At 36.7% G+C, this 12,298-nt stretch overlaps 1 protein-coding gene across 1 annotated transcript; it reads right to left on the minus strand.

Moving 5' to 3' along the window:
• Positions 1 to 1,423: 1,423 nt before the first annotated feature.
• Positions 1,424 to 11,287, minus strand: FBXO47 (F-box protein 47). Its single transcript, XM_026114731.2, has 10 exons — positions 11,107 to 11,287; positions 10,535 to 10,705; positions 7,645 to 7,721; positions 6,714 to 6,791; positions 5,401 to 5,509; positions 4,271 to 4,447; positions 3,587 to 3,733; positions 2,831 to 2,973; positions 2,240 to 2,399; positions 1,424 to 1,536 (listed from the first exon to the last, which is right to left on the minus strand). Exons 1-10 carry the CDS (start codon positions 11,285 to 11,287, stop codon positions 1,424 to 1,426), a joined length of 1,356 nt encoding a protein of 451 aa, XP_025970516.1.
• Positions 11,288 to 12,298: the final 1,011 nt, after the last annotated feature.

Consider the following 12,298-nt stretch of genomic DNA (forward strand, 5'->3'; position numbering starts at 1 on the left):
GTTACAGCACAGTTCTCGTACTGCAGTACGCTCTTAAACATAACCTTCAGAAGAGCCAGGAAGAAAGGGGATTTTAAAAGCAATTGCTAGCAGACACTTCATTTTTTTCAGTGTAAGGTTTCACCTCTGCCACCTACTGGTGCACTACAAAGATCCTCAACAAATTTACATTGCATATCCACTCCTGATGTAGTCACATCCCGTCTATAACTGTATATTAAAAAATGTTGCAAGAATTTCAAACATGCAAACTTCCAAGCAAATCAGTACACAGCTGCCATCAGTTCATTACTGATGAAATCAATTGAGGGCAGCTGGGATAAATTGGTGCCACTTTAACTGTTTCCAGCAGTGGAGGCTGTTTTTTCAAAGTTGAATGTAGGCATTTGTAGCTAAAATTTGGTCCTGAACAACTGCTAATATGTTTGGAAACTGAAGTAGAGAAGAAGGTTATTTAATAATATGAAGAAAACAGCCATGTTGTAGACAACACATAGTAAAGTAAGTATTTTTTAGTATATATTACATGTTTTTGTTTGTATGGTAACTTATCAGAAAATCAAAACTCCTTGTAAGTAGGAAACAGTTACATACTTTAATAAAACAGTGATCTTAGCTTATGTGTATTTAACATGTTTTCAACTTAGCTAAGTCATGTAAAAGCAAATACATTTTAACAGTTCAGTTATTACACAGGGTGGTGAGATGGATTGGAAGTTTCTTCTGCTTTATGCTTAAATGGCATCTGTAATTAAAAAAGAGAAAGGGCAACTAATTTTGCCTTGCTTAATCAAAACAGTTAAATTGCTTTCAGGAATTATATCTCTCTGCCAAAACTGAAAGTTCAATCTATGGAGTATTTCTATTGCAGTGTCTAGAGCTAAAAATGTAAGAGTTGAAGAGAGATACCCCTGGCAAACTGGGAAAATGTAGCTATGTTTCTCTAATTATATCTGTCTCTTTCTCCTTGTATTCCCAAAAGAAAACAGAATTAGAAGATCAAAATGTTTTCAGTTCTGAACTAAGATAACATTCTTTAATTTGTGTATGTGCATCAAATATGAAAAACATGTCATTTTTATTGTGTATGCAAACATACACAGTGGGAAAAGAACACAGTTTATGTTCCCAAACCAAAGACCCGCAGACTGCTTCCTTGTTGCATCTTGACACAGCCTCAGACAAGTTCAATATGCAGAACTCTGCTGAGAATACTTAGATGTCCCTCAACATGTTCCATAAGCTTATTCAGCTGTTCTGATATGTATTTCACTAGCTTCTCTAGCCACTGCTCCAGCCCTTACTGGAATGGGAATTTAAGAGATAACTGCACTGTGCTTTGCAAAGGTAAAAAAAATTTTTTTGAAAAGGAAAAAGATATCCAGCAGGAGTATAGCAAAATTCCGTAAAATCAAACAGTGCATCAAACGGTGTTGCTTCTCATGGTCAGGTACAGGACTTCTTTATGGAAATTAGCTTGTGCATTTACAAGATGAAACAAGTTCAAAAAGCTACTGTCCTCTTCATCACGATCCCCTAAACAGGGCAAAGAAAAACATTTAAAATGCAATTAGTGAAACTAAATGACATCTTTGAAGATAAATCTTCCTCATTCAGTGTTTTCAGCAGAGGCTGAATCAGCAGCCTCCACTTAGATTTATTAGACATCAGTGGTTGCACCTGATGGTAGGACAGCTGTGAAATAACATGAGAGACTCGCTTCAAAATTCCTTCACCAGCTTGTCCAAAGATGGACAAGAACAATTGTGCTTTAAGACAAAAATCTGTCCTGAGCAGGCTGTTCATCTTTACAGCTTGCAATCCTAATCAGTCTTGAGTTTTTTATCAAGGCTGACAAGCTGTGGACAGGGAGCAACTGCAGCTTGTTGAGTTGAACAATCTGGCTGGCAGCTGCTCAGGGCCTGTGTACAGAGACAGTCCGAAAGGACTTCAAGCCCCAGTGCTCTGGTGGGACATATTTTAAAAGATCGTTGATTTCGCTGTTCATGGCACTAGGAAATTCTTAGTGTGAGTCTCTGCAACTTGGAGAAGCAAGGCAAAATTCACATATTTTTAGAATCTGTGGTTGTGTAAGTTCACACTGACTGCTTTCCTCTTTATTTCTAGAAACAGTGCCTCCCTGCACCAGGTGATGTTTTTAGCATCCCTTGAAAAGATGCACACAATAATTAAGACAAAAACTTAAGCTATGTCCTGGCTCACAGTCCTACAGACTTACCAGACAGTACTGACTGTAGTATGTCCATGATCATGTGAGCAAAGGCATTCTCCACGCTCCGCAGGAAGTTATTTCTTTCCCCTGGAGTGCTGAAAACTTTGCAGACCTTCTGCATCATTTTTACTGCCCAGTCCATGCAGTACAGGTCCTTCTCGCAGACCTAACACACACAGGGAATATTATAAATGCATGCTTTGTGACAAGGATGACACTATAAAAGGCAAGGTTAAATCTTAGAATTCACTACTGACAATTAAGATTCTAATGAATGACTGGATCAGTTGTAGCCCTACTCTGGAAAATTAGGGCTCATGATGGGGATAGGTAAGTTGGTCTTGTTGGCGTACTAATGGATGAACTTCTCCATGTTTTGTCAGTAGTATTTTTCTAAATAGACCTAATCAAAAATAGACCTGCTACTTTGCAGAGATGTGTTAGATAGAAACCACAGGTCAACGGAATATCAAGCCTCTTGCTGGGCTTACTCCCGGTTTATAGGAGTAGATGTGAAAACAGCTTCCAGGTCTGGGAAAGCAAATCCAGGGGTAGAGGGACAAAAGGCACGAGCCTGCTCCATTCAGCAGCACTCACCAAAGCCAGGAAGACTATGAGTCTCGCTAATTCAACAGTTCTTCCATTCACAGCTTTGCTGGCCATGAAAGTGAAGCAAATGTTGTTCCCGCTCAGAATAAGAAGTCGAGCATTGTTCTCCATGAGCCACTCCCGGGGAACAACTTTTGTAATAAAATAGAGAATTTTAGTGATCACTGAACAAAAAGAAGGAATGCTAGGAAAACTATCCTGAAAGATGCAGATTTATGAATTGTTGTCTTTGATTGTTAACCAGAATTTGAGGAGATGCCCTCTGAAATACACTCACAGAAGAGTGGAGAAATGATATTATATAAAGAATTCCTACTAGTAATACAGTTAGAGCTCTTTACAGCTTCTGTGATGTAATCTCACCCAAAACAAACTTTAAACGCTGTTTGACAGCATTGAGTAGAACTTTGTTTTGAACAAACATGTTTTGGATTTGTACACATCTTGGACATGTTTGCTTAATAATGGTAACACAAGACTTGAATTTTAGAAGTCTTAACGGATTCTTAAAATATTTCATAACGGGGAAAGACAGCCTAAATTTATAAGCAATGCTGTTTTTCCTCATCCCCAGCTACTGCCTAACTTCCAAGTATAACAACTTTTCTAGCTATGCCACAGCTACTGTAAGGAATATTGCAATCAGTTTCCCAAAACATTCCTGTGCCTGAAACATACTTATTGCTAGATTTGGAGGACATGACCATATAATCCTATGGATTAATTATGAAGGCAAAAACACACCTGACAGCTCATCCACAAGACTGATGACATCGTCTGCTGTCCATTCTCTAGCTTCTGTATCATACAGTAGTTTAATTGCATCTGCCAGACCTTTCAAACTGGTCTCATCTGTTGGTCCTTCTATCATTTTCTGCCAAACCACATGCCCTGAGTAATATTAATCACAACTGCTATTAAATGACAAAGTAATTTTTTTAAACAAGGAAGGTGCAAAACTGGGCCTTAAAGCAGAATCAGAGTGGGGAATTCAGGTAACACATCTCTGTCTTTATGAAGGTGAGATCCTTCCCCATCTGTCACTTTAGTAGGGACAGTGGTAGTTGTAGCATGTATCACAGGATGATTTAAAGAAACCCTGTTTTAATTATTAAGTGAGAAAGACTGTTTTCATTCATAGAAACAGATGCTTCTTTAATATGCATTCAAGCTAACTCCTACCCTAAGTAGGAGAGAATAGGTGAGAAATACACCCTTTGTAATTTCTTTGTTTGAATTGTAACTTTGTATTTTATATATGTGTGTGTATGTATATATTAGTGAGGTCTGGTTAAGCAGAAGGATTTGCTTCTAGACAATATGTTTACATTTCATCTGCATAAAGCTTGGTTTTCCAAAACACTGCATCCTACAGGGAAATCCCCTTCTCAAGAAATAAACTTTAAAAATTAAAACCAAACTACTTGCCATCTAGAGAGGACACTGGCCCAAAGAGGATATACAGCAAGCGAGCTTGATTAACCATGGGCCACGGCTTTAAAATACGAGTCAACCAAAATGCAGAATCACTTCGATGAATCCAGTGGTTCAACAGAACGCCACGACAGAATAGTCTTATCCGCAGCTCCAGCTTTCGGGCGCTTCCTGGTTAAGAGAATGCAGATACTATAAATCCATTAAGCGTCATATGATACATATGATCAGTTTTTGTTGTTGTTTTTTTCTTTAATAGAAAGAGAGAGAAAAGAATTCTTAAGGTTGCCCAAGTATGTCTAGGGAGATTTCATTAAATTCTCAACTGTAACTGCCTGAGTTTGGCTCTCTTGGATACATTGCACTAATTCACGGCACAGGTTCTATCTATGCCTGACACCTTTCTGCAGCACTCTCATGCATGTCTTCAAGCATGTCTCAGCTATGTGTTTTGTTCGGTTTTTTTTTTTCTCACTCTGACCCTTTCTCTCTGTGTTTCTCTCTTCCATCAATAAGTGAAAATAGGAGGAAGTATATACATAGCCATGTAGAAACTATTCCACAGAAAGTCAGTTCTGTGCTAGTTAACATGGAAATTTCTTGAAAGGCATGTACCACGTAAGTGTTGCATTTCAGAAATATTAAACAACTTTTTACTGCATCACTTTATTTCTGTGCTGGTTCCTTTCCCATTGATCTCACTGGCACTAATGTACAGCAGGAGAGATTCAGGTTAATTTTACTATTTTGTATATACATAACTTATGCACTTGGTTGATAACAGAATAATAAGATTAAAAACCAAATACCTCTCAAGACAACTCTCTTCACTACTGGGTACATATCAAAGACAAAAGTACTTTGCTTTGCTTTTGGTGGGGAAAAAATGCATTTAAGTATGTGAAGGCAAAGCACCTGCTTTAGAGTACCCACTTTCTGGGTAATACTGGAGCTAAAAGAATATAAGTATGGGTAAGGAAAGGATTGGGTGGTATAAAGCTCAGCTGAGCTAAAACATTCTCAAATCTGGAGGCATTCTGTCTGCAGTAATCAAAGATCCATTTTCCGAATTGTTCATGAGTGCACTTTAATTATGTAGGACTTTTCTCTACTTTGATGTTTACCTGGTCTGCTGCTGACAACTGTCTGTACTTTACGGGGTAAATTGCTCAGCTCACAGAGGAAGTTAAAAACTCGGTGACATTCTAGTTCATCCCAGCCTGCTGTTAAGATCTGAAGATTACAAAAGAGAGGGAGTAAAAAATGGACAGATTGAGCCACAAATTTAGATGACAATGCAGTTTCTTGTGTTTAGATAAACACAATCTATCCTGCAGTTTATCAGGAGAACAGATAGGGAAGATGTCATACCTGGCGTGCAGCGCCTGCACAACTTCTCCCTGATGTATGTAGGGAAACCAGTATCTGGTACACAGGTTTTCTACCTTACACCAAGGATTATACTTTAGCCTGATGCAGCCCAAAATCAAAGTCTGCTAATGGTGTGCCACGTTCAGGCTCAAAAGCCTATTTTTGAGCCTTAAGCGAAAGTGTACACAAAGGTATTTGCTACAAGCACAAACTTCCTGGCAAAAGTAGTTATTTGTAACTCTTAACCACGGAACGGTAATCACATTTGTCAAAATATTTTTTTGTGTATCATTAATTGTTTTAATGCAGCATGCCTGTAGAAGGCACCTGTATGCAGTTTCTCTTTCTAAGACATAACTGCATTTAGTGTTGACAAAAGGCCTGTACTTCTAAGACAGAATGCATTTTTGTATTTTCTTTTAAACAGTTACTCCCAAGTAAAGCTATCATTATTGCAATTCTAACAATTCACAATCAAACATCTCAAGTAGTGTTTGAATGTCCTTCCCTTAGTCTTTTACTGCACGTTTGCAATCACAGTAGTTATTACAGTAAATATCCTGTTGATTGTTGAACTAATTCATTTGACATTGATTTCTCTTTTTATTCTTAAACCTCCACAAGCTAGCACAATTTTTCTGGCATATGATGTTTATATCCACCTAATTTTCAACTAAACAGTCACTGCTCTTGGCTTGTGAATCTGAAACTGTGTAATAAAATGATCCCCTTTCCCCATGTCATCTTAGATAATAAATTGCTAATCAAAATCCAGACCAAGGAATTATCAGGAGTCAGATCACCAACCTTAACAATCAGAAAGGAAATTCAGAGAACTGAGCAAATAAATACCTTCTTTCAAGGCTCAAAACAATGTTATACTTTTAAATATCTTACAAAAACAGTGGGTTTTGTTGCTTCTCAAAGAATAATTAAGTTGGATGAGAATTATACTAATTTGAAATCTTTTTGAAAGACCAGATATTGAAACACTGCTTACATTATAAGACTACCTTAATTTTATCTTATTTGTGATACTTGCCTTCTCTTCAGAAGGATACTGTACCTGTAAAAATATCCCATAGCACTGTAATCCTAAACAATGCAAAGGACTTGGACAACCATTAAATTTAAAACAGGAAACCTGCAAGCACAAAATACTGGTAACTTATCTTAACTCACCAGAAGTTAATTCCTTTGAGAATTTACTATACTCCTTGTGTACATCAATATTGATTAGAGGGATTGAGAAGGACTCATTTCCCGTATTGTGTAAGGAAATGAGTTATAGTACCTATGTGATGGTTTAGCACTGAGTTTAAAATTGGGGTCCATAGGCTGCTTCAAGTGGGTGTGCAAAAGGTAACTGAGAAAAGCAAGCCTATTTTCAGGACACAAAAATTTCCTATGGATAGTTGTGCTCTTCCACTACAAAATTTCTAGTAGTCCTCAAACTGAAGAAAAGCTGAAAATTTCTGATCCTAGAATATAAGGGGAAAACATTTTTCAGGAGAAGCAGTATCTTTTATAAGCCCAATTGAGATACCTGGGGAATAAAAGTTTTGGGTTAAGTGATATAAGGAAATGCCTCCAACGCTCCTTCCTACCCAAGTTATTTTCATCCTTGATCAGTTCCATGATGCAATTTATCATGCAGCATTATCAATAACATCTTAGCACAACTAAGAGCTAGGGGGGAGAGGGAATATTTGCTAAGGCGTGGTAGAAGGGGGTGTAGGAACTATTTAAATCAGCTTCTGATCAGAAAAAATCTCAGTGGAAGAACAACCTTGTGTTCAAAATGCTATCAGTGTTTTGTTTTTTTTTTTTAATTAAAAATGGACTGATCTTAAATCAATAAATTCATTACACTACAGTAATAAATTCCAGAAAATGGACAATAAAAGACACAATTCCACTAACAGAATTGCCTTATAGAATGGCATTGTAAGTTGAAGTGACAGTTCAAAACACTAGTGAGAGGAACGTGAACTTACTTCTGAGAATATCTTGTGTATATACTTTAGCCTATCTTTTGTAGGTAAAAGAAGCGTGCATCTTTTAAGCAACAATCCTGTGAATAAAATGAATATATATGCAACTATGAGTACACATACATGGCATGTATGTTACTGAATTACCTTAAGCATACACATTGTGTGCATGCATGCACACACTAGTGAGAAAATGCTGTTACTGCAAGGGCAAAATGGGTAGTACAGTAAGCCGTGCTTTGTAGCAGGGATGTGTACTTTTGTGTAGACACCTTTTACATAGGAAATCTTGTCAGGGCATATGCAAGTCTTGTATGCCATAACTGTTGTTTTGTGTTGTTTTAAAGTCCCTATTAGTCACAGTTGGAACCCTTTTAAAATCACTATATTGGGTTTTAGATTTACAGCTGTTAAAAATATTGGAAATAAATGTTACTTGTCACACCTCTTTTAACAGTACCCTGGGGAACTCTGTGTTTTTCCCTGACATCATGGAAAGCCGAGCTTCCAAAATTTTTTCAAGTTGACCGCATGTTCTAAAAAGAAAATATTCTGAACTGTGTTAATGTAAAACATAGCTAGGAGGTAAAATTATTTTCCTATACAAGACTGAAATGGTATGTGTTTAGGATGTCAAAGTCTGGAGTTCATTATACTGTAGAACAGCTGTTTGTTAAGCAGCAGCATTTTTTTTTCTAAACTACTGATAGTAATGGATTGAACAGTTTGATCTTCAAAAACTTCTATCACAGTAAAATATGTATGGTTTGTTAATTGATCCAGAAATCCCCAGAAAAGCATGCAATTTTTTTTGAATTGTTAGTTTCTCAAAGAACATGTAACTTCTCCAGCGTCAAAAAATATTTTATGTTTACTATGGTTCTAAATTGACTCTTTCCTTATTTAGAAGTATGTTAACATTCTTACGTGACAGACGTAATTTATTTATCAGCCTAAGACACGATTCAAAGCTCAGTCAAGTCAATTTTCTAATGATTAGACTAGACTTCGGAGAGGACTCCCTGAAGAATAGCCGAGACTGTTAAAATAGTGTAGCTGCAAGTAAGAATACAGCCATTAGTTCTGGGGAAAATTATTTTCAATAAAAAGGGTTGAGCAAAAGATGCTGCTGCTATTTTTGTATGGTAAAACACCCCCTGAGCTGAAGGGCAGTACTGCTATAATCTATAATTCAAGTTCATTTTAAACAATGACTGAAATTCTGACCCTATTACAAGTACTGAAAGATTTCTCTATGGATTGACTGGAGCCAGACCCCTCTGAGTTTGTGAGACTTCTGTGATATACAGACCCTGCTCAGGCTCTCTGAACAGGAATGGATTTTTCCCATTCAGTCCAGTCTTTCCTGCTGTAAAGTAAATATTAATATTGCAACTGACCTCTTAACAAAAACATTCTCTTGAGCCTTCCACTGATGAGATAGATATTGCCAGTGATCTTTATATTTTGAATATGTCATGTTTTCATTACTAGCCCTATTATAGTGATGAGTTCACACAGCTATAGTTAAATAACAATGCCCAAACCAATTTCTACTTTTTTTACACAGTTTAAGGGTTTCAAGCTTCATTTTTAAAATAAAACAAAAAGTAAAATTATTCTTAAGATACCTCAAAACCTACATGGATTGCTTACCATAAGAGGTCTCTGGTCCAAACAACTTTAACCGCATTACTTTACTTATCATCCTGCATCTAACCTTGACATTATTTTATTTCTCTGTCAAATAAGCTCATTTTTTTTAATTGGCTAGGTAAGGTTAAATTGATATGGATCGAATTAGGATTTAATTTAATTTGTTTCTCTGATAGAAGAATGTTTACAGGGGGTAAGTGAAAAAAATTAGTGTTCAAGATGCATAAGAAAGAATGCATCATTTCTGAGTGATACAATGAATTAAAATCAATCTCTTACTCAAATTAGCACAAAAATTAAAAAGCAAACAACTTCTAATATGAGGATGTACAGTGCTTTTCATTATGATCGGCACTACATTATTTTGACCTAGATTGCTATTATGTTATGCCAGAAGAGAGGTGAGCAGGTGAAAGAAAGAAAAAGTGAATCTTTCCGCCTAGCAAGAGTTTGGTTAGCACACAAATTACCAAGACAACAAGAGTACAGACATTTTCGCTTTGTCCTTCATCCCTAAGCTAAGGGTGAGAGGAAAATGTACTCTTCATGCCCATTTCAGTCTTTGAACTCTGAGACAAGGCTGTCAAGGAGAATGCTAATCAGTGACAACTGTGATAACATTTTTGTGATGAGCATACTTTTCTAAGAAATGGAATGTAATCTGCAGTACATCTCGAGCAGACTATCAGACAAGCTTTCTGATGGCAATGGTTATTGGTCATTTTAGAATTAGGCTGGATTTAAGTACTGCAGCTGACTTTCCCAGACTGAGGAATGCAAGTTACTCCAGAGCGATACACGAAGGCAGTCTGAACAGCCAAATTCCTTTAGCTAATGTGGGGGCCTGGGAGTCTTGGTTTCTGCTACAGTTTCCAGTGGTGGTGTCCAAATTTGGAAACGCCTCATACAGAGAACTGATGACTCTCCTGTGTAATGCAGTTACTCTGTCCAACCCCTGCTTGCTGTTTAATATTGAAAAAATAAATATGGAGGAGGCAGAACATACATTGTTTTGTCTATAACTTAGAATTTTGGAATCGTTTCAGGTAATTTTTTCCCCCAGTTAATGGTATGTGAGTGGGCTATTTGGCATGGGGAGGGAATTTCACTTTCAGAGGGAGCTGCAGAAATGATTTGGACGATATTCTTAACATTTTACCATTATCAATCAAGGCATATCACAGAAGAATCCTTTTAAGTGAGTTTGGTTCTCCTCTAATTGTTACCAAAAGATCACCTAGAGACTTGTAGTGCTCTAATATACTGGATCCTTCTCTCTTCCCAGGTAGCTCAAGGTTATGAAAGTCTTGCAATAAAAGCCTTCGGTTTCCTGATGGGGTTGAGATATAATTAACTAGGCGGTTGCTGACTGTTTTCGACACCATGCTCAGCATGCTGATATCCTTCACTGAAAAAGCAAAACCCAGTATACTTGTAAATCTTTACTGCAAGAAAAGTACTGATCAGTACTCAATAACTTTACTATACCTTACTTCAAAGGAAATAAGTTTATGAATAAAATTTAACTATTCTTTTTGCCAACAGACTCTGATAATTAGAGATGTACAGATCTAATACTCCTCATACATAACAGGCAAAAAGCACTCTTCGGATGGTCTGTAATTGGCATTTATTTTTTGATCATGAAGCTCTTCATACATCCAAGCTGAAAATTCAGAGAATAAGTCACAATGTCTTCAACCAGCAAAAAGGTGAAACATTTTAGATAAAAATGGCTCTTTCTACATGGAAAATTTTGGCAGTAATTTCCATATACTGACAGTAATACCATTCTTCTCAGATTCTCACCTGAGAGATAATCCAATACCATTTGAAAGATCTCTAACGGCAGTGTTTTAAAATATCCAAGTGTTGACAGAGACTGGGAATCTGTGTCAGAGATGCTGCAGTGCTGTTTGGAACGACGGTTACTGCGTCTGTATTTGCGGTTGGGAATCAAGGTGTAGCTGGTCCTTACAGTGGATGTCATCGTTCTGTTAATCCTGTAAATCTATCCTGGAGAGAAAATAAACAAGTGATATTTTTGGAGGAGGAAAGTATTAACTCCATTGTAGCCACAGCAGTGGAGAATGAAAATCTTAACACATACACAGGATAAATTTTAGTTTGAATTTAATGATATGACATGTAATTTACTGAATCATTTTCTAATTCCATGTCTGAAAGAAGAAAATATCCAGATGAGAGCTTAGAGGAGGAAAAGAAGGTGAAACCACTGAGGTATAAAGTGTGATATCAGAAAGTTAGGAAGATAGTTCTGAGTAAAAGGAAACTCTTCAGGAGGAGGTATATTCAATATTACAAGCAAAGTAGCCAATAGCATTCTCTTACCTTGTTAAATGAATTATTCAATAGAACATGATAAAGTAATAAGGACGTTATTGAAATGATATGCTTGTTACTTGATTGATGTAGAGTGATAACTACTTATATGCATGCTTGCATATCACACAAAAAAAGATTAAATGTAACATAATGATGGTTCAAGCCATTTGTTTCTGCAGCATTAAAAATGATACATGGCTTAATTCTCCATAATGTCTACATGTGCAAATATACAAATACATGATACAGTAGTGCCATCTCAAAAAAAATCAGTGACCCATGCTTTCTCAAAATCACGAGTGCCTGAAAAATAACGAGTTTTAAATGAATAATAAATATGCTCTTTTTATTTGCCTTCTGGTTTCTGAGCCTCTAGAATAAGTGTACTTCACGCTGTCAAGCAACAATGAGGGTTAATAATTCACTAGCTCTGATTTTTTTTCTTTTTAACTGAGATTTTTCCACACTATTTCTTGATTTCAGCTCAGGGAAATTACCAAGAAGAATCAGCATTGCAGTATAATTACAAGAGCTGGCAGCACTGGTAGTAACATAACTGGAATCTGTCCAACCTGCAGTGCAACATCCCAGTTACCATCAGTGGGAAATATGCTCAGAGAATAGATCTCATTGTTTCAAAGATTAAAAATTTATA

Source organism: Dromaius novaehollandiae, chromosome 22 (assembly GCF_036370855.1).
Source record: "Dromaius novaehollandiae isolate bDroNov1 chromosome 22, bDroNov1.hap1, whole genome shotgun sequence".
In the NCBI taxonomy this organism is placed as follows: Eukaryota; Metazoa; Chordata; class Aves; order Casuariiformes; family Dromaiidae; genus Dromaius; species Dromaius novaehollandiae.

Excerpts from the sequence above, each read along its gene's own strand:
- FBXO47 (XM_026114731.2), bottom strand. The coding sequence starts at position 11,287 with ATGACATCCACTGTAAGGACCAGCTACACCTTGATTCCCAACCGCAAA. Across the intron at positions 3,734-4,270 it reads GCCAGTGTCCTCTCTAGATG|GGCATGTGGTTTGGCAGAAA; the intron begins GCAAGTAGTTTG and ends AATATTACTCAG. Across the intron at positions 2,974-3,586 it reads TCTTGTGGATGAGCTGTCAG|TTGTTCCCCGGGAGTGGCTC; the intron begins GTGTGTTTTTGC and ends TTATTACAAAAG.